Here is a 21,392-nt window from a genome sequence, read left to right as displayed (position 1 = left end):
CCTCCCCCCTCCCCTTGCTTCTCTTCCAAAAGCCAAAACCTTTTGACTTCAGCTTTATGGCTTTCCAGGGGCCTAAGTGTGGGCTGTCCCTGAGGAGGGGCCCTTGTGTCGATCCAGGGAGGAAGACTTAAGCTCCTTGCTTAAGAGCTATCACAGAATGGCATCCAGGGACACTGCCCCAGCCTCAGCGGTGCGCCCACCTGCTGACTCTGCTCCTTGGCCGGGCAGCCCCTTTCTGCTGGAGGGATTCAGGACAGTATCTCTTCTGGCCAAAAGCTGCCTGCTTCTAGTACCTGACCATTCTGAAACCTCAGAAGAGACTCACCCAAGCCTAGGCCTCTGTATCGCTGCCACAGCAGCGAAAACAACGCCCCTGTGGAAAGGTATCCGCCATTTGTCAGGGCACAGCCAAAGGGGGCCCATGTGGAGGTGAGATCTGACCAGAGAGGGAGGAGTCTGAGAGGGAACAGTCTGAAGAGTTCTCTTCTAACAACTTCAGACATTTATCCTGTGCCGGCTCAGTAAACTTCCCCGAGGCCCATTTCCATCCCACTGAGGTGGGCTGGCTGTCCCCGGAGGCAGTGCAGAGGCTGAAAGCAGTGACTGGTTTTCAGGCAGCTCCGTCGCCTTTGCTAGGGAAGGCCTGGCTCTTCCCACGCCTCCCCTGGAATGCGAGACTGCTCCTGGGAGTTGAACGAAAGTGTGACTTTCCCTCCAGAGTCAGAAGGTTAGCCTCCCAGGCTTGGACCAACATTCTTGACCAGAAACCAAAACAAACAAGGAGTACTGGGCCAGGGCAAACTCAGAAGCAGCCTGGTAAGCCCCTGTCCCAGCACCCCGTTTTCGTTCTTTGTGGGAAGGAGGTGCGCTGAATTCTCTAGAGACTCCGTTTGGTGGAGGTGGGCTGGAACTCAATAGCTCCACCATGTGGTGGAAGGCTGCAGGGAGCAGAGCTGTGTACAGCCCTGGCAGGCTGAAGGGAAGCCCAGCAGGCTGTCACTGGGGGACAAACAACTGCCTAGCTCCCTTTATCCAGAAGAGACACCTTCTAACACCCCGAGGGGGCAAGTCCAAGCTTTGTGCTGCAAGTGCCTTTCTCCTGGATGGCAGCATGGAGGACAGCGGCCACCGTGCCCTCCGTGGCTCCTGTCCAGGCACGGTCTATAGCTCACTGCTTCTACCTTGGGCCATTGTGAAGTACTTAAGGGTTACTCAGCTAGAGCCCTGCCCAACCGGGACAGTGGAGCTGACAAGCCAATTAACTTCGCTATGACTACCGGCTGGGTAGCATATACATTGGGACACTTAGAAGAAGGTACAGTGTAAGCGGTGGTGGCGCACGCCTTTAATCCCAGCACTTGGGAGGCAGAAACAGGTGGATTTCTGAGTTCAAGGCCAGCCTGGTCTACAGAGTGAGTTCCAGGACAGCCAGGGCTACACAGAGAAATGCTGTCTTGGAAAAAACAAAAACAAAAACAAAAACAAAAAACAAACAAAAAAATACAGTGTAAGCTTGTGAGTCATTTTTCACCAGAGTGTTCCGTGTGGTATTCAGACCACGGCTGGTTGTGGGTAAACCACAGAAAGGAAATCAGACTAACAGAGTCCTGTACTTAGCACTGACTCTGTGACATTTCTGTGACCTAACACACAAGGTGGCAGATGCCTCTCTCTCCTCAGAGATCCAACAAGGCTCAGAGAGGGAAGAGGTCAGAAGCTGGCCTGGATCCGCCTGTGTGTTCACGCTTCCCTCATCCACCACACTGGATCCCGTCAGATCCCCAGAGCCCCTGTGCTAGCTGACACCAAGAGCCCCAGGCTGTATGCTCACCCGGCTGTGAGAAGACGGACTTTAGGGAAGGGCCTCCCTTTCACAGATGTCTCCAGGGTGCAGTCACACACAGAGTGGTTCTTAAGGTGGTGGAGAGGGTCTCACACAGGAGGTGGGTGGAACAGTGTGTGGGCTTCAGGCCTGTCGAGCAACTCCAGTGCTGATCCTCTGCGTCTCAGGCAGCTGAGGCTGCAGTAATGGGCCTTACGCATAGTCTGTGAAGAGATGTCTAGGCCTAGGCGGGCCGTGACAGGGACAGCAGGCAGAGAAGGGACCAGGGCTGGTGCCTCCTCTCTGGGTGTCAAGTTTTGTTTCCAGAACTGGATGCCTGGAGTGCTTGAGCTCCCACATCCTCATGTAGGAACCCAAACAAACCCCAAGACCAAACTGAACCTATTGGAAGCCGAGGTGAGAGCCCGGCTCTGGGAGGGCACGATGGTACCTCACGGTCCAGACATGGCCACCGCTGCTCTTCATTCATCTGTGTTCCACACTGGTCAGGGATCTTTTTCTTCCCTTTCTTTTCTCCCTTCCCTTCCCCACCCTCTCCACTCCCTTTCTCTCTACTGGAGATTTATCCACAGGTCAGCTGGACTGCAGCAAAAGAGCCAGCCTGTTCCAAACCTGCCTCCTCCTCCTCTTCTTCCCTACAGGGTGGGAACCCAAGGGGAGGTGGGGAGGGTTGTGATGAAATGCCTTTGAAAAATTCATTTGCCTTGGAAAAATCACTGGGACTAGATGCTGGACCAGAGAATGAAGACCCCGGAGAAGAAAGCTGTCGGCGCACAGGAAGGTAGAGGACGCCTGGTGTCTTCAGCCCCGGGTTACTTTTCTATCAAATGCAAGGGGCTGTGAGGCCTACTCCGGAGTTTTTGTGAGGACCTATGGAGGAAACGGAGATCGCTCGCATGTAGGAAGTGCACTCTAAACGACCCCTTGGTCGTGCAACTTGGTGTGCGTGTCATATGGCCAAACTCCAGGTTGGCTCAGTGTCTGGCTGCAGGAGTGGTGGGGACCAGGGACCTTGCTTTGCACACTCAAAGAGAAACCGGAGAAGGCGGGGACAAGTGTACAAATCCAGGAGAAAGAGGGACACTAACGACTTCCTTGTATTGTTGGGGTAAAACCACTATGTCCAAAAGTAACTTGGTGGTGCGTGTGTGTGTGTGTGTGTGTGCGCGTGTGTGGTGTTGGGGGGGGAGGATTGATTTCATTTTACAACGCACAGTCCTTAATGAAGGGAAATCGGGGCAGGAACTCAAGGCAGACACCTGGAGGATGGAGCTGAACTAGAGATGATGGAGGAGCACTGCTTACCGGCTTGCCCCACCCCCGCGGCTTGCTCGGCCTGCTTTCTTCTATACCTCAGGGCCACCGTCCAGGGAGAGCACTGCTCACGGTGGCCTGGGCCCTTCCACAGCACTCAGTAAGCATGGAAACGTCCTGAAGGCTTGCTCACCGGCCAACCTGATGACTTTCCCAACCCCGTGTCTTCCTTCCAGATGACCCTGGCTTGTGTCGAGTTGACAACCAACCAGCATAGCACTACGTGATCCATAGCCTTTGCATCTGCATTGGTCCGTCCCTCAGCCTCAGTAATGCACGGGCCCACGCTGGTCTGCTTATGGGTCCGCTTGTTTCTCTGGGGAGGTGGGCTTTTGAGAGCAAAAGAGCCTGGCTTTGTGTCAAGTGTAGACATGTGACAGAGACTGGTTCAGGGACTGGACTATTGGTCTATTGGCTCAAGTTAAACTTTGAGGCTTTTCTAGAAATTTCTATACAGTCACTGCCATGGTTAATATCAACTGTCAACTTGATGGGATCTAGTACTGCACTGGGGTGATAAGACGCCAGGGAGGGATTTTCTAGGTTAGTTCCTCAAGTGGGAAGACCCTGAATGGCACACCGGAAGAAAAGAGGAAAGCAAGCTGAGGACCAGCATTCATCTCTTTCTGCTTTCTGACTGTGGATCAACGTGACTCGCCGCCATTGTCCCTGCCACCATGCTGTCCCTGCCACACTGGACTGGAACTGTAAGCCAATACTGGCCGTTGGTACCAAGAAGTGGAGTTGTTGCAGTGAGGAACCTGAGTGGCCCTTGGGCCTTGGGAAGAGTTTTGCAGGAAGAGCGTGGAAGCGTTTGGGACGTTGGGCTAGAGAAGCCCTTGAGGGCCTGGTGGGCTGTTCTGACGAGGGTATGGAAGGCTGGGGGGTTGGAGGGAAATACCGACAGTGGAGGCTCTGTTCACAGAGGTGTGTGTGGGGGGAGCTCAAAGGATCATGGGCTTTACTGATTAGCTGGGCCAGAGGTCGTTTGTGTGATAGCCTGGCAGTGTCTGGCTGCATTTTCCCTAAATGCTGAGATCTTGAGCCGTGGGTAAGGTCGAGCCTCAGAGCTCCTTCCTTATTGTCCTGGTGCATCTGCAAGTCTCCTCACAGTCACAGCCACCTCTGCAGTACACACCTTGTCTGCAACTTTAAACTTGACCCAAGATCTTCCCTTCAACCAACTGGACTTTCACACGTATTTTCTTCTGCTTTTGCTCTCCCTCCCTCCTCCCCACTCCCCCACCCCCGTAGACCTGGATAAGAGTACCGGGTAATAACCACACCATGGCGTGAGGGCTATTCTACCTAGGACTCGCTTTCACCCAACAAATGACTCATTACTCCTGATCTACCCACCAATGTTCTAAACCGTGAGATGCAATTTCATTTGAGAGGCGAGAGCCTCAACTGAAAGAAGGGGTAGCCTCTACTCCTCTGGGGAGTCCTTGGTCTCTTCCTCTGTAGATGAGAACCTGAGGAGGCCTTGTGGAGATCCTGTGGATGTTGTGGTTTCTGTGGATGGTGATTTCTTTTGCCCCATGTTCCTAGTGCAGTGGCGTGCCTGGGATGTCCTGACAGGGTGGTAAGAGCAGGCCTGTACACTTTCCTCATCTTCCCTGTTGTATTCCCAGTGCTGCTGCAAGCCCACCCCAGTCATCTGGGCCCTAAACCCCCGACTCCAGGAAGCCAAAACCAACCGTCAACCTGGCCTTATCTCACCATGAACAAATGCGGATCTTAAACTCACATATTGGCTTCCTGGGCATTCCGATAAATTCCAGCTGGGGCCAGCTGCTCTCTCTGTGGGCTTTGCAGAGCTGGGAGACACTTTTCACTCTAACCTGAAATTTAAATGACCAGCCATACCTGCTTGCTACAGAAAAGGCAGGAACCACAGGCTATCACTGTACAGTCAGTGCTCAGTGCAGTCCACCCTAGCTAGTTTTCTGTGGTGGTCGTGATGTATAGCCAGCAGTGTTGAGCTGCTACACCCATCAGGTGGGTCTTTTGTTTGTTTGGTTGGCTTTTTTGAGACAGGTATCTCTGTGCATCCCTGGTCATCCAGGAACTCACTCCATAGACAAGACTGGCCTTAAACTCTGAGATCTGCCTGCCTCTGCCTCTTAGTGCTGGGATTAAAGGCGCCCAGCGCTGTCCTCCAGTTCATTATGTGGTTTTGTATCCTGTTATCCCCTGGATGACCTGGAACTTGAACTGCTTCTGTCCTCATGTCTTATTAACATTAATACTGCATTCCTGTTGTGAACACCTATCGTTTGCTGCCCATTGTGAGTCCTGGACGCCAGTGCCCTGAGCGTCTGCAAGCATCCATCAGTTTGTCTGTCTAGGCACTCTTTCATTACTCCAATATTCCTGAGAAAAGGGAATGCCCACTTAACAGTCCTCAGGACCCAGGAAAAGGCCAATGAATGCCCTGGGGCAGGCCAATAAGGATCCACATTGCCTCTGTCCTAGGGATTGGTTCAGGAAGGGACATCATACAGGTTGGTCCACGTAGGGATGATGGAAGGCAGGATGCAGGCAGGGCAGACAGGCGGTTTTGAGAAGGATGCAGGGCAGTCTTCTCAGTGGAGGTGCCTGTGTTATTCCACTCTAATCTTCTGCTCTTCCTGCCTTGGGAACTTTGTTACAAAGTCAAGGCAGCACCTGTGTTGCTTTAAGTGCTGCACACTTCCCGGTCTTGGTTTCCTGCCACACTAACTGATACTGTTGCCAACAGCACCACTATCTGAATTCACCCTTACTGAGAGAATTCCTTTGCAGTATTTTTGAAGATATGGGATGATATGATGAAAGGACAAGCCATCGCAGTGTTCATGAGACAGTGGCCACCACAGTGTTCACGAGACAGTGGCCACCACCAGTGTTCACGAGACAGCAGCCAATCACAGTGTTCATAAGACAGTGGCCATCACAATATGACCATTAAGCACTGGCTGTAAGAGAGTGGCCATCACCCAGTGGCTATCACTCAGTTGTCACTATACTGTGACCATCACACAGTGACCATTACATGGCTATTACACAGTGGCCACTACACAGTGGTCATCACAGAGACCATCACACACTGGCCATAATGGTGACCATCACATGATGGGATCACACAGTGACAATCACACAGTGGCCATCACATAGTTGGCATCAGATAATGGCCATCACATGGTTTCCATAGTACAGTGGCCTCACAGGGACAATGAGACAATGACCATCACACAGTGGTCATTCACACTAAGGCCATTACACAGGGCTCTGCGGACACAGTGTCACCTGTTTAAAGACTGGTAGGATTTAAAGCCCCCCACTCCCCCGCCAACATGACATTCATTATGATTTAAAAAACTGAATTCTGAGGAGACTCTTTTTTTTGTACCAAGCCGAAGTTGTATTTGTTTTCAAACAGTAAAGTTATGTTAATATAAAACAGATAAAAACAGACGAATATCAGAACACACAACACACAAAGACCAACGCAAACCCTTCCCGCTTACTCCCCAAGTTCTCAGGCCTTTAGTACAGTTCCCCCAAGACTAGATGGCATTGGAGGGTCACAGTATTGAATCAGAGAAGACAGACATGTTTCAAAGGGTCTGTACACAGGTAGTGGGGACGGGTGGGGGGGATGAACACTCTTAGTCCAACCGCAAACCGCAAGAGGGCCTCAGGGACTCCTCGCTGGCGTCTGAAGCCCAACCGATGCTTCTTGTCCACGTTGAAGGGTTGCATTTTAAAGGATAAAAAGTGTACACACATACACACACACACACACACACTTCCATAAGGCACAGACAGATTGTCATGTTGGTAGTTCCATTAGGGACTTGAGGGAAAACAGTGAGACACTAAAATATTAAGAAACGCTGGGAGGCCCAGTGTCCCTGAGCCGTGTTCCCAGCCAGGGCAGGATGGGCAATGCAGTGAGCGGTTACTGCTTCCCCTGTTCCAAGGTTGCACAATGCCGTTTGCAGCTGGAATTCAGGGCTGCTGTGCCCAGCCCCACCAGTGCGTGGAAGCAGCAGGGAGCTATCTCCCCAGAGACTCCCTGTAGGTGGCCATTAACTGGTGGGGTCTTGGCTGTTTGGCAAGGGCTCACTCACCACAAAGAACACCCCTAAAATGGGTGCGGAAAGCTTTGTGGGTGTTTATCTAGATGAATCCAAGGCAAAAGAATGGTCAAGAAAGCCCACGTGCTCCTCCCTCCCCGTCTTGCCCGTTGATGGTACCACTCACGAATCAGGGCTGGGTGCTCTCTGTTGCCCCTTAGAGCAGGTAACATCCTGAGGGCACTCAGCAAATGTTTGTTGAATGACTTTGTGTCTGTATATATACAGGATGCTGTTGCACCAACCTCCTGACCACTCCTAACCTGGCTCCTGGTCTGATCTGCGGTCGTTTACTGAGTACCTACTACGTGCTAGCACAAGCCCCAACTCCAGAGTGAGCAAATCAGTTTAGGATGTGGCCTCTTGCCTGAGAGCTGCCCACAGGCCCTGCCTTTTGTCCCAGTCTGCTATCTCATGTCCTGACCACGAGCCATGCTGGTGAGTGGACACTGGACAAGTGAAGACGTGTGTTGCAGCCTGTGCAGGACGGCTGCCCGAGAGGGTCAACCCCAGTAGGAGGAGGACCCGGCTTAGCCTGGGAAACAACTGTTTTCCAGAAAGTTCCAGTGGGCAGATATGGCTGCCATGGATGGGGGTGGGGGAACTTGGCCTCCCCATCCTACTCTTGGCTTTTGAGGTTCACAGGGCACAAATGGGCAGTGAGCCTGGAAAATGGGCTGAGGTACTGCCTGAGAAGGGAGTGGCTGCAAGGTCCCAGAAAGGGGCGGCCTAAAGCCCCTCTCCAGAGCAGCCCCGCATGGCGTCCCAGTGCCGACGGGCGAGTGCATGAGCCTTGGAGGACATCTGTCCTCTCTAGGGTGTGGGCAGCAAGGGACAGTGGCCCAGATCCTTCTCCACAGGTGTGGGCACCAGGCTATCCAGGTGAGTCTTGGGAAAGAAGACTCGGGTAGTACTGAGCTTCCTGAGAAGTAGGGCAGGCAGGCCAGGGAGGGCTACATGCGGGTACTGCAATTCCCCGCCCTGCCACTTCCTGTTTTGTGATCCTTAGGAGTCTCACAGGATCTCAGGGCTCACTTGCCAAGCAAGGACACTTGTGTCCTGCAGCTGACGACCTTTGACCTGGAAGCTGCATCCTAGCGTCCTGTGGCCAAGGTGGGTGTGACTTTAGAAGTCGCCCATAGGATGGTGAGCCTTCTAAGCAGCCAAGTCTCAGATGGGACTCAATATGGCCCTAAAACCTATACACAGGGCCCTGGACAAAGGCGTCTCTTTAACTCAGTGTCCAGGCATGTGCACCTGATGAAAGACACCAGCTTCTTTTCCTCCTGCCTCTTGTTGAGATGAAACACGCACATACACATTGCCCTTAGGGTCCGACTCCATCTTTCAGAGCACAGGCAAATACCTGACTTTTAGAACAGAAACATCCCCTTTGCTCTGTGGGAAACAAGGCAGCTATTTATAGCGGCTGCAGAGCAGGTTAAACAGGCCTGTGGTTCCTTTCTGTCCTGGTAAGAGGTCACCAGAAGCCTGCCTGGTCCACCCGAGTCTGGGACCTCAGCTGCTGATGTCCTGGTGGTGGCTGTGGGTGACCCCCTGCTACATCTCAAGGGTCTAGCTGGGAGGGCAAGAGGCAAAGGGGAGTTTGTTCCCCTTTAAACTGTGGCAGTTAGAGACTCTAGTCAGACAGGGCCATGGCTGTGGACACCCAGTCATCACCACCGGCAATGAGGAGGCTCTGCCCATACCTAGCACGTGTACAGGCTAAAAGCTTGGACTGTGTAAACTGAGCTGTGTACCCAGAGCGCCTGATTCTCAGACTCCCACCCAGGCAGACAAGGGTTACTGTGGCTCCTTAAAGGATTCAGCTGCACCAGGGCAGTGGTGGTGCACACCCTTAGTCCCAGCACTGGGGAGGCAGAGGCAGGCGGATCTCTGAGTTTGAGGCCAGCCTGGTCTACAGAGTGAGTTCCAGGAAAACCAAAACAACAACAAACCAAAACACTAAAAAAAGACAAAGTCACCCTAAAGTGAAAAGGTGGCCGCGTGCCCTGAAGTCCCTAAGGAAAAGCAAGCTCTCAGAGGCTCCTACTGGGAGAGGGAGAAGGAAGCTGTGACCAGGCCAGGTCCAGACTCTCTCAGACAGAGAAGCACTGTAGGCCCAAAGCCTCCAGCCACCAGGGGCACCGAGTGGGGCTTAGGCTGCTCCCGGTGGTCCGAGGCTCCTTGTCAAAGCCTGTTCCATGAACCTCACTTCCTGAACATTTCTCTTCCCCTCTTCTTTCCCCCCTCACAGCAACAGAGGGCCAGATTAGGAGCCGTGAGTAAAACAGTTGCTCCCGGCAAAGGTGTCTCAAGCTTTCTCTCAAAAAACCTGAGCAGGTCTCTCCAGGGCCCTGGCACCAGGCTTCCAAATAGGAACAAAGAAAAGAGAGGCCGAAGAACCCCTCGGAAGGTGCAGCTCAGGGTGGACGGACATCCGGTACAACCCGTGCCTCCTCAGAAGGGAGGGGTGGCACACACAGTCAAAGTATCAGCAACGGCGAGGCCTGGAAGCCGACAGAAACAAGTCTGACCCAGGGAGAGGGGGCCAGGGCCGGGGGCCTGGGAAATGTCAGCAAAGAGACCCAGGAGCCGGGAGCATTTTCAGTCCGCTCCTTGTGAGCAGCTCACCAGTGTAGGTAACACCATTAATAATCAACAGAAAAATGAGAAGGTCGGGACTGGGATGAAGACCAGGCAAGGGAGCCGGCTGCTCACCGGGACACGCCCAAAGCTCTTAATTCTACTGTGGGAGACACGGAGTTGTCCCAGAGAACAGGGAGGACATCACAGAACTCCAGAGCATGTAGGGGCGGGGCTGAGGTGTTTGCTGTTCTACTGGCTGGGGATGAAGGAATCTAGATGCTAAGCTTGGGCACCTGTCCCCAGCTGCCACGGAAGGCCACGCCTAGTCTGAGTGAGAAGTAAAAGCCACCTGTTCTCTGATGTTCTCCGCCCACCTTCGCCCCCTCAGCAGGCACTGCCACCTGGAGCTGTAAACAGTGAGCTATTTTTTTGCTTTCCCTTAGAAAATCTGAATGCCATTGAGGGAGCTTTGTGTAGGTTCAGGCCTCGTGTGTTCAAAGCTAGCTCATTGCAGAAAACCAAATCCCCAAAAAGTAGACAACCATCACATTAACAGTTGGGCCCAGATTGCACATTCCTTAGTGTTAAATACCCTCCAGGAGACGGATCCCTGCATAAAACACACACGCTCGCTCGCTCTCACGCACTCTCCGTGCTGTCTACCCCCACCCCGACACACACACACACACACACACACACACACACACACACACTCAACCCAACCCCAAAGAAGCATTGCACAGACAGAGGGTACCCTTTCCCAGCTGAAGGTCACCAAGTGGCAGGTGATCTACCAGGCAGTTCCTGAGCTGAATCCTGGGACAGGCTTTTGGGGGGCAGTGTGTGTCTGAGTCAGAAGTAGCAAATGCTCGCCTGGCCTCTGGCCCCCCAGCGCCTCATCTCCACACCTGTCCTGCCTTGCTCATCACTGCGGAGTGGCAGATGAGAGATGGCTCCTGCCCCCGGGCTCCCTGATAGCCATGGTGTCGCCCACCCAGCAGGGGCTTCAGAAAGGTGACCTCGCCTTGGCCGAGCCAGCTGCACGGCTACGGCCTGTAGATCTTGATAACATCCTTGATGGGCCGCCGGCAGATAGGACAGCAGGCCCGGGCCTGCCTTCGGAGCCGCAGGCCGCAGCTGTGGCACAGGCACATGTGTCCACACGTGTAGATGACCGTGTCCACCTCGCTGTCGAAGCACACCGTGCACTCTCCGTTCCTGCTGCCTGCCGGCTCGGGGGCAGAGAAGGCTGGGGACACCGGGGGACTCAGTGGGGAGCTGGGGGCTGTCACTGCGAGAAGAGAGATAGGGTTTCATTAATGGCATGGCACTCAGAAGGATTCCGAATGTAGTGTTCCCAGGGTGGCAATGGGCACAGGTCCTGTTTCCTTTTTGAATTTTACCCGGTTTTGATAGTGCTGCCACAGAGAGCACAAAGGTAGACTGCCTTCATCGGCAGCCTTCGGGCTTCTGAGTATCTGTATTAATGTTCCCATGGAGCACAGCAGAGGGGACAGGGGCAATGGCAAACACAGCAGGCCTGCTCAGCCAGCAAAGGCCAAGGCCACGGGCACAGCCAGAGGACCCAGCCCACGAGGAAGTCCCGCCCCTCAGGGGGTTGTGTTTCCTTACCCAGAGACGATTCTGACGCTGAGGACGACTGGTTGACCCCAAAGGTCATGTCTGAATCGCTGTCATCCTGGGAGCCACTGAAGGACCCTGATGGCGTTGTGGTCTCAGGACTGGACTGTAGGGTACCTGGGAGTCAATCAGACTCTATTAGGGTGTGTGAGAGAGAGGCACAGGCTAGTCCCCGCTTGTCTTGTAATGGATGAGGTGACTGTCCGGGGTTCTGTCAATGTAGTGGATGTCTGCACCCTGCCTCCTGTTTAGGTGCCTTCACAATGGTATGGCTATAGCTCTATTATAATATATAATATAGCATACTGTGTATGGCTTATATAGTATATGATATATGATATTTTAGCTCTGTTATGGCCCCTATTTCAAAAATTGCCTTGGGATGCTATTTTTGAACCTTCCATTTTTTCTTTTTCTTCTTTTGGTATTTTCTCTGTATAGCCCTGGTTGTCCTGGAACTCACTCTGTAGACCAGGCTGGCCTCAAACTCAGAAATCCACCTGCCTCTGCCTCCCAAATGCTGAGATTAAAGGCATGTGCTACCACCACCCGGCAAACTTTCCATTCTTTAATCCCACTGTGATTAAGGAAGGGCATATAACCCATGCACGGCCACCACACTGCTGCCATTAGAACTGTTGGCAAAGGAAGGGCTCGTGCCATTGAGGTAGCCTGACATGGCAGAAGCCTCTCTATGCAAGGCCTAAGTGAGATGCAGCCAGCAGAGGCTTCTCCCGGGCACGCACAGTCACCATCCAGACCTCGCGTTCCCGAATCCATCAAGAGACTCCCAGACTTCTGAGCTACTCTACACTTTTTACTTGGGGCGCTTAGAATGGGGGGGGTTGTCACAGCTACAGGATTCCAGACTGTGGGCATCCCTCCCCACCCAAGCTCAGCGTTAACTCGGAAAATATGTCCCTTCTCAGGGATACGAGAGGAGCTTCTTTTACTCTGTTTGAAGGAAGGTCAACCATCATAGTAGCAACTTAGAAAACTTGTCTCAGGCTGAAATCTTAAATTAGGTGGTTCAGGAACACCAAGTGTAAAATGCTCAACAGACACCCTGCTTCTCCTTCAGACAGACACCCAGGCTGTGGTGTTATGACACGATGTGCCAGACACCTGGGAGGCCATTCCATCCCTGGCAACCCACGCTTTCCCACCCAGAAGGATACTGACCCCAGGAGAGTGGGATCTGCCCAGCCCTTCAGGGCTGTGACTCTTGGATTGTGAGATCTGCCTTTCTGTTGTCTTGTGTGTAATGGGAATAGTCACGTGGATTCACAGGCCGCTGGGAGCATCCAGGCCAGCACGGTGGCATGGTGACTCTGTGGGTGGTGCTGTGCTCTCTAGGAAGACTTCCCTGACCACTGCACTCAGTTCCCCAAACTTGGAAGGTCAGCCCTCTGCTGTAGTGGCAAATGTCAGATCATGCAGCTGTCCCTATCAGTTTGTCACATGTAGCAAGTGGGTATCCTGTCCTCTGCTAGCCTGGCCCATAGCTTCTGGCCTCTATCTATTGCAGCTAAGAGCAAAGGCAAGAATCATCTCAAAACAGGATGGCTCAAGCCTTCTCTCCACTCTCTGCACGAGCGATGCTTCTTTTGCATATGTTAGTGAATATCCCTTTACAATTAATATGCATTATGCATTTTCTAAAAAAAAAATCCTAGTAAGATAAAGGAAATAAAAATAAATAAATAAATAATAAAGAAAATAAAACCCATCTTCCAGCCAAGTCCTGACAGCAGCGGGCTGCTACAGTGAGTTTTTATTGGGGACCCAGTGCACACTCACCCAGGAGACGCAGCTGGCCCGCCACGCCGCCGCGCACCACGAAGAAGGCCCAGAGCGCCTGCGAGGTGTCCACGCACAGCAGGCGTCCCCGCGGGCGCCCGTTCACCGCCAGCAGGACATCGCCGCCCGGTCGCAGCGTGAAGCTGAGCGCGTCGCCTCCGCTGGGCACGGGCCCCGCGCGCGCCACCACCCAATATTCCTTGCGGTCCAGCAGCGCAGCGGGATCGGCGGGCAGCTCGGATGGCCGCAGCGCGCCAGGATCGCAGGACGTGATGCCGAAGGCCACAGCCGCGGGCGCCGCCAGCCCCGGGCGCCCCACTTCCACGCACAGGCTCTCCCCCGGCCGCAGCGGCCGCTCGGAGAATACGAGCGTGCGGCCGCCGTCGGGGCGGGGCGCGCAGGCTAGCCTGCGGTCGGCGGACAGGCTCACGTCGGGGCCGCGCGTGGCGTGGAAGCGCAGCTCGGCGTCCAGCAGCGCAGGCGACGAGGCGGGCCTCGCGCGTTCACGGGCCACGCACGGGACGGAGGCGTCGGGACGACCGAGAGCCAGGTGACCCAGCTTGGCCACCACCTGGTTATTCTCCAGCTCATTGTTGTCAAAGTTGGCAGCATCGTGGCTGCCCGGAGGGGGGCAGGCGCTGAGGCGGGCCTGGCCCAGGCGCAGGGGGGTCAGCGTGTCTGCGAAGGTGCTCTCTGTGGGACAGAGGAGAAGCCATTGGCACCCAGGACTTCAAGCCTCAGATCCGGTCCCTTAAGCCTTAAGGGCCCTGGATTCCAGTTACCTGCAAACTCAGATCCTGCACCCCACCCAGATCCACTGACCTCCAACCTCAGGTCTAAAATCCTACACCCCAGATTCCCTCGACCTTCAACTCCACACTCAGGAACCCCCAAACTTCATAACCTGGAGCTTAGAGTGCCCAGCCTTACAACCTTGGACATGAGACTCTAGACTCCAGCTCCTCTAGATCTCCTATCTCATACTCAGACCCCAGGCGGGTCAGGCAGAACCCCACTGCCCTAACCGTAAAGCCCCGGCCCCCAGATTTGCCTGATGTCTGACTGCTAACTCCCTTGGACCTCATGCAAGATCTTCCTGACCGCAGTCTCTGGATGCCAGGTCCCTCTGACCTAATGGCTGCTGCTGGTGGGACTGGATTAAGTGCTACCTGAGCCTCCAGCCCTTTCACCCAACCTCCTACGGCTTTGGAAGGGCCTTCTTTCCCTTCCATCTAAGTCCTGCTTCCTCTTTCCTCCCTCCCTGGCCTGGCTGTTCTTGAATTTGTGATCGTCAGTCTTAGCGGTCCAAGTCCTGGAGTTCATGTGCCACGCCCAATCCCTACTGCCATTTAGCATGGGAACTGAGGCCCAGAACCCGGGCTGTCCTGTCTAGGTTCTTTACCACAATGCCACAGGGAACAGAAAGTACAGAACACAGGACAGGATGGAGATGGGGAGAAAGGAGGAAGTGAGGGTGCCGGGGCTGGAGTGGGTGGTGCCTTTCGCTGACAGTGGGGTCCTGGAAGAGCAAGAGGGAGAAGAGTCAAGAGTTCCTCCTAGCAGGCTCGGTGCAAGGCTGGGGTGTGAGAGAGAGGCAGGGAGGCAGCAGGAGGGTGGAGTGCTCATTTGGGAATTTTAGATTTTGCAAAGTCCCCTGGGGTTCCTGTGTTGGGAGCTCGATTAAGAGGTAGTGCAGGCTCTGAGAGGCAGGGCTCTGTGCCCACCATTGGAAGCGCTAGTCCTCAAGGGTAAATGCCAGGCTGAAGGGTAACTCAGTCCTGTGAGAACAGGCTGTTACGAAGAGAGCAGGCCTGACCACGGACTCTCTCCAGGTTCCCGTCTCACTATGCTATGTCTCCAGCTTGTTCCTGTAGCCCCGAGGCCCTGCCTCATCTGGTCTTACAACCCACACAACATGCTAAACAGATTATTTTGGTGAAGCCTCTGGTATTTTGTTACAGCAGACAGAAGCGTGATTAACATGGAACCCAACAGTTCAGAGACGGCATTCAAGTTCTGCAGATGTCCTCAGGTTGGGGGAAATGGTCTTGCTTCACGAGAGCCTGTTCACGTCTACAGCTGTTTGTATATACGCACACATACCTATCTTTGTATTAGACACACACCCACAACCACACCCTGGGTGGCTCTAAGAGCTGAATATAATATTCAAAATATGTTTATATGTACTTTTTAAATACTTTTGTTTTTATGTTTACGTGTGTATTTCATGTGTGTGTGTGTATGTGGGTGTGTGTACTACATACCTGGTGTCCACAGAAGCCAGAAGAGGGCTTTGGATCCCCTGAGACTGGAGTTACAGGTGTTTGTGAGCCGCCATGTGGGTGCTAGCAATAGAACCCAGGTTCTCTGGAAGAGCAGCCACTGCTTGAGCAATTTCCTCAGCCCCATGTGCACTGTTTTTCACAGATGTTTTACGTGTGCTGTTGTGCACAACTCACAAGAGTGAGTGCACCCAGCACAAAATCCAGGGCCTCCTGTCTCTCTGTAGAGGGCGCATGGTCTTTCCAGTCAGGCACGTGAGGCCTTACAGGGCCTGTGGAGGACTGCTGCTCTGGCTTCTGTGCCTTCCCCCAGATTTCCTTGGAGAGATCAACCCACCCTCGCTGCCATTGCCATCGCCTGAGGAGCTGGGGTCTCTCGACCTGGTCAGTCACTACTACCCCACCCCCTGCCTACAGCCACAAGTCAAGAGATAGGTATGAACCACAATATGTGGATGAAGCCAGTCAGGCTTGAGACCTAGGTAAGCAGCTCATAGGCCACTGGGCTGCCACAGCAGGTGGCCCTTTGTCTGGCCCACAGGATAGCCACGCTGAGGGATACGCCTGCAGAGTACAGCCAAGGGAGGGAGAAGTGAAGATACCTCCCCAGGCTCCGCCCTTTGCTGGTAGCGGCTCAGGCTCACCGCTGTGTCCCTTTCCCCCTTAAATGATACTGAAGCAACTGAGTATTTCAGACTCTCTAGCCTATGATGCCATGACCTTGGTGATGTACTTGTTTAATCTGATCCAGACACTAGGCAGAAGAATGGGAGTCCCTCGGATCCAGACCCTTTGTGTCTGAGGAATAAGTGGATCTTCTTTAGCCAGCAGCCCTGGGACCCTTCTGTGTTTGGAATGCCAGCTTAACTTAGCAGATGTGAGCCTCTGTTTCCTTCTCTGCAGGCTGTCCCAGGGTACAGTCATTAACAACTTGGGCCTGGCATATGTGACACAGGCCAGTGACCACACATATAAATATAATGAGATCGAAAGGAATCTAAGTGACTAGTGGAGATGGGCAGGTACCTAATGCACAGGCCTTCCTCAGAATTACAGCAGGGCCCGGCTGCAGGCTGTGCCACCTGAGAGCCTTGGGTACGCTGGGTGTGGGAGCCAGCCCTCTGTCATTGGCTTAGGTGCAGCCTAAACGGAGACTTTCCAGATCTCCCAGGGGACTCCGTGTACAGCCAGGGCTGAGAACTGCAGAGCCAAATACAGACAAATCCAGCCTTGTAGACCAGGAATTTCAGGACTGGTCACTTTCCTTCTCAGAACCTGACTTCCCAACTCAGCAGAGAACTGTACCCTAGACCTAGCTCATCCAGTATGGTACCTGGAGCCACTGCAGAAGACGCAGGACATACACCTCCACCAGACCAAAAGTTGTGTGCGGCCGGTAGGCCCCTTTGACTTGAGTTCTGGGGCAGTGAAGGCGGACCCAAAGACTGTTTCCCAGGCCTGTGGTGCCAGATGAAATTTATAAGGCCTGGACACACTGGGATTTTAGATAAACAAATTTGGGGAGGAGGGGTTATGAGCATGTCCCCAAAACTGCCACAGAACATACTGGTACTAAATTTTCTGTTGTGTTTATCTTAAATTCAAATATAACTAAATGGCCTGGATTTTTATTGCTCCATTTGACAGCCCCACCCGACATCATCTTTGGGTCTTGCTTCTCAGGATTTATTCCACGGGTATGAGAAGAGAGGGGGGTGATGAGGGGGTACTGAGAGTTGGGTTTTGGGGGGGGTGGGTGGAGGATTTCATAGATGAGAATTTTAAGCAATTAAATTGCCTCCCCAGAAGTCTAGGGTGCTCAGGGCAAATCAGACACTGGCTGCTATGAGCTACCCACGGTGGGTCCTGGGGTACCTCTCTCTGCAAGCCAAGTTCCCTCAGGGATCTCTTGGGGTTGTGCATTACACTACCCCACACCCGCTGCCTGTTCTAAATATTGAGTCATAGTGGCTCAATATCTATTTATTTACTGGTATTTTTAAAAGTCTTACCCAGTGCTGGGGATCAAATCTGGAGCTTGGCATGCTGGGTAGTGCTCTCATGGAGCAACAGCCGCAGCTGAGACAGAGTCCCGTATGTTGCCCTGGCTGGCCCGGGACTGTTCTATGTGGATCAGGCTAGCCTTGAACTTACAGAGACCCACCTGCCCCTGCCTCCTGTTTTTACTATCCCCCCAAACCCCGCACACCTTATTAACTTTGGAGGAGAAAAGAAAGAAAACATTACATAGATTGTTATTAAGCCCTGGCTACTCTGGGGCATTACCCGGACATTCTGTGAACTGAGAATTTCTGGAGTGGTGTGTCTACCCCCAGAAATGGTAGGTCTCTAACCCCCACCCCAGATTCCCCCATTATCCCTTTACTCAGTTGTAACCATTATCAACTTGCTTTCCCCATGGGATGGGGGGAAAAAACTACTTAGGCGCCAGAAGCTTCCCTCACATAGCCCTGGAAATGGTTTTGTTGCTCTTTTTAATTGTACACAGGGCTGGGGTGGACCGATGGCTCAGTGGTTAGCAGCACTTACTGTTCTTGCAGAGGGCCAGGTTCAGTTCCCAGCATCCACATGGTGGCTCATAACTGCTGTAACTCCAGTTCCTGGTGATCTGACGCTCTCTTCTGGTCTCTACCACATGCACACATGTGATGTATGTACATATACACTCAGGCATACATGTGGAAAAAAGCAACACGATTGCATGCACACACAGGAAGGGAAATTCACCCATGACCCCTATCCCAGAGACAGAGCTCCCCCCACACTCGATGCCCCCATTACACGTTTGTGTGATCACTGTTCCGTGCCAAGGGTATTTCATCAATTAGCACAGCTAAGGGACGTATCAAAAATAAGGAAATAGAGGCTCAGGTTTGCTTGTTACATGGTGGGCTCTGCTCAATTATCCCTAAGGGTCATAGAATACTGTGGAGGTGGTGTTGATGATGGTGGTGGTGGTGATGATGGTGGTGATGATGGTGGTGGTAGTGATGATGTTGATGACGGTGGTGGTGGGTTTTCATGCAGGTTTTCTGACTGAGAAAATAAGTGGAGGGGCCCTTGTGTTCCCTAGGTGCGTCATTTAGTCACCAAGGCCAGCCTCCCGTCTGTATTTTTTAAAAAGGCCTAACCCACTTGCACTCTTCATGTGTGGCTGTGGTTTCCTGTCTGCTTACAGAAGTAGGTTTGGGAATCAGACGTGATTGCTCCCCAGTTCTACAGGGATAAAGGGTGGTGGGAGATCTGGTAGGCTTAGGAAAGCTGCGGTTTTCGGAGCTTTTATGGAAAAGCTTTAAGGGAAAAGGGTGGGCAGGGGCGTGGTTAATGCCCAAGTGAGACCCCAGCCTGGAACAGAGCTCTGGTCTGCCTGAATAGCCTGAAGCCCCGCCCACAGGGGCACAGGTCCCGCCCACAGGGGACACAGGCCCCGCCCACAGGCAAGCCAGCACAGTCTTGCTTTCCAGCCCCTGTTCAAGTGCTGGCAGTGCCTCTGCCATGCACCCCTTTAGACACCATTTTCTATAACCCTGCCAGTGATCCTGGGAGGTGAGCGCTATCAGAACCAGCTTTATGGCGGAAAGAACTGACGTCAGTCAGGGAGGGTCCAGCTCGGCACCCAGTCCCCACAGACAGACAGCTTGAGGAGAACTGGGCCTAGGCAGGTATCCTCTCGACGACTCTCATGTCCCTGCCTGCTCTACCCACTTAAAACTTCTGTGGCTTCTTTGTTTCTGGGGGAGAGGACAGGCAGCTCCTGGGCACCAAGTCTGCCTCCCATGCCTAGTGGTGGGGTGAGGGTAGGGTCCCAAAACCAGAATCCAGCCCAAACATTTAGCTATTTAAGCCATCTTCTTATAACAAACAAATCAAGCAACTCACAGCAACCTCTAGTGTAAAGCACAGAGCTATGTAGAAAGAAGAAAGAACAGCTACTTCTAGGGAGGGGTGACTCAATGTGGGAATCTTCAGGCTAAGGACGGTGGGTAAATCGGTCTATCTGTCCATTCCCTCACTTTGCCCCCTCCTCCCCCCCCCCCCCGTGTACTTCCTTGCAGGCAGATTACATGATACATGTGTTCAGCTTCCCTGAGAAACCTATGCTTTTCACAAGTCTAGGTGGTGTTTCAAGTGCAGGCTACAGGCTCAAAAGAGAACAAGGGGCATCCACTGGGGGAGGGGAGATCGGACAATGGCCTCCCCACCCCACCCTGAGCCCCTTCACAGTTAGCCTGGCTCTAGCTGCTGTGTCTGACTGCCCACTGGCATGGGTTCATCTGCAGGGTGAATGAGTAAGAGCCAGCGGAGGAAATGCATGCTGGGATTGGGGGAGGCGCAACATGAACAAAGGAATGGAAAGAGGGGGGGATTGATGTGTAATACTCTAAGACTGATAAACTGGCTAGCCAAGACATGGACTCTGGGGTCAGCCCACGTGGGTTCCCTCCCAGTCCGGTAACAAAAGGAACTCTCTGTGCCTCAGTTTCCTCCTCTGGAAATTGGACACCGTTGCTTTTGTGAGAATCAAGACGCAGTGGGCAGCTGGGTGACTCAGGTGAGCCAAGCCCATGTGGCTGTGAACACTGGGGATGTGCAGGCTGTGCCAACCGACCTACCCAGCAGCTGCACCTCGTCCGTGATGCCATAGACGTCGATGAGTGCCCAGAGCGGGCCTCCCACGGCCACGCCGCAGTGGAACAGCACCGGCTCGCCATCGTTGACGCTGTAGAAGACGCGCCCGTGGCGATCGGCCCAGTAGGCCAGCACCGTGTCCCGTAGCGCCAGGTTCTCGGGCAGCGCCTTGGCCCAGTATCCAGGTCGCGTGACCAGGTCGGGGCAGGCGTACTTGGGGATATCCTGAGCGCTCATGAGCGACGGGTCGTGCGCAGTGAAGCCGAAGCGCAGCGCGCCGCTCCAGCCGGGACGCACGGCCACCAGGCGCAGCCGCACCTGCTCGTACAGGCGAATGGGGCGCTGCGTGAAGGTGACGCCGTTGCAGAAACTGTTCCGCCGCGTGGCCCGGCGCGAGTGGCCGTCCAGACGTACGTTCTTGCCCTTGGCCTGAGCATGGAAGCGGGGCGCCTCGCCCAGGACCGCTCGCCTTTCCGGGCCCGGACCGTAGCAAGGCCGGGTGGCCAGGAGGCGTGCAGGAGGGCTAGAGTCTGTGGGCAGAGAGGAGGCATGTCAGAGCTTACAAGTCCTATGGCCGGAAATTTTACTAACCATTTCCATAAATTCCACCTTAGACTGGGCATGGATACAGTAAAGATTCTAAAATTTAGAAAGCTCTGCGCTAGACCTAAGGGGCTCTTCCACCCCTGTCCCTAAGTCAGGGACAGTCACTGTACACTGTACACTGTTCGGATGGAGGTTGGGATAGAGGGAGTGCACATTCTGTTGGGAACTCTAGGGCAGCCGGCACTCCCGGCCTCTTGTCTCGGGAGCTGGACCCCAGTGACAGCTCTCTCCGCCTAATTTCCTTGTCTGCAAATGGGTGCCTCTCTGCCTAATTTCCTTGTCTGCAAATGGGTGCGGTAAACTCCCATCGCTACTGAAAGGCAGTGTGGATCAAAGCCTACATGTGAGGGAGCACCTAGTGTCTGTGGTGGTCCATTGGAAATGTCACGATTTCTCTGTGGCTCTGTCCTAGCCAGGATCCAGCTTTCTCCCTTCTCTGATGGACATTAAATTAGCTTTTCGAGAATGTACCTTCTGGGGGATTATTTCTAGGGAGATTTTCTCTGAGGGGCTTTTCAGAGAACCTTGCCGTTGGTGGGA

The 21,392-nt window shown here is 53.5% G+C and overlaps 1 protein-coding gene across 1 annotated transcript in view; it reads right to left on the bottom strand.

Moving 5' to 3' along the window:
• Positions 1-6,553: 6,553 nt before the first annotated feature.
• Neurl1b (neuralized E3 ubiquitin protein ligase 1B) overlaps positions 6,554-21,392 on the bottom strand; it is a 30,670-nt gene continuing 15,831 nt past the window's right edge. The window contains exons 2-5 of the mRNA XM_052195864.1: positions 20,231-20,776; positions 13,312-14,004; positions 11,503-11,628; positions 6,554-11,161 (exon numbers count right to left, since the gene is read on the bottom strand). Coding sequence (XP_052051824.1) covers positions 10,917-11,161; positions 11,503-11,628; positions 13,312-14,004; positions 20,231-20,776 — 1,610 coding nt within the window. The 3' untranslated portion in view covers positions 6,554-10,916. The remainder of the gene's footprint in view (positions 11,162-11,502; positions 11,629-13,311; positions 14,005-20,230; positions 20,777-21,392) is intronic.

The sequence above is a fragment of the Apodemus sylvaticus genome, chromosome 10 (assembly GCF_947179515.1).
Source record: "Apodemus sylvaticus chromosome 10, mApoSyl1.1, whole genome shotgun sequence".
NCBI classification, from domain to species: domain Eukaryota; kingdom Metazoa; phylum Chordata; class Mammalia; order Rodentia; family Muridae; genus Apodemus; species Apodemus sylvaticus.
This window is presented reverse-complemented; position numbering and strand designations above follow the sequence as displayed.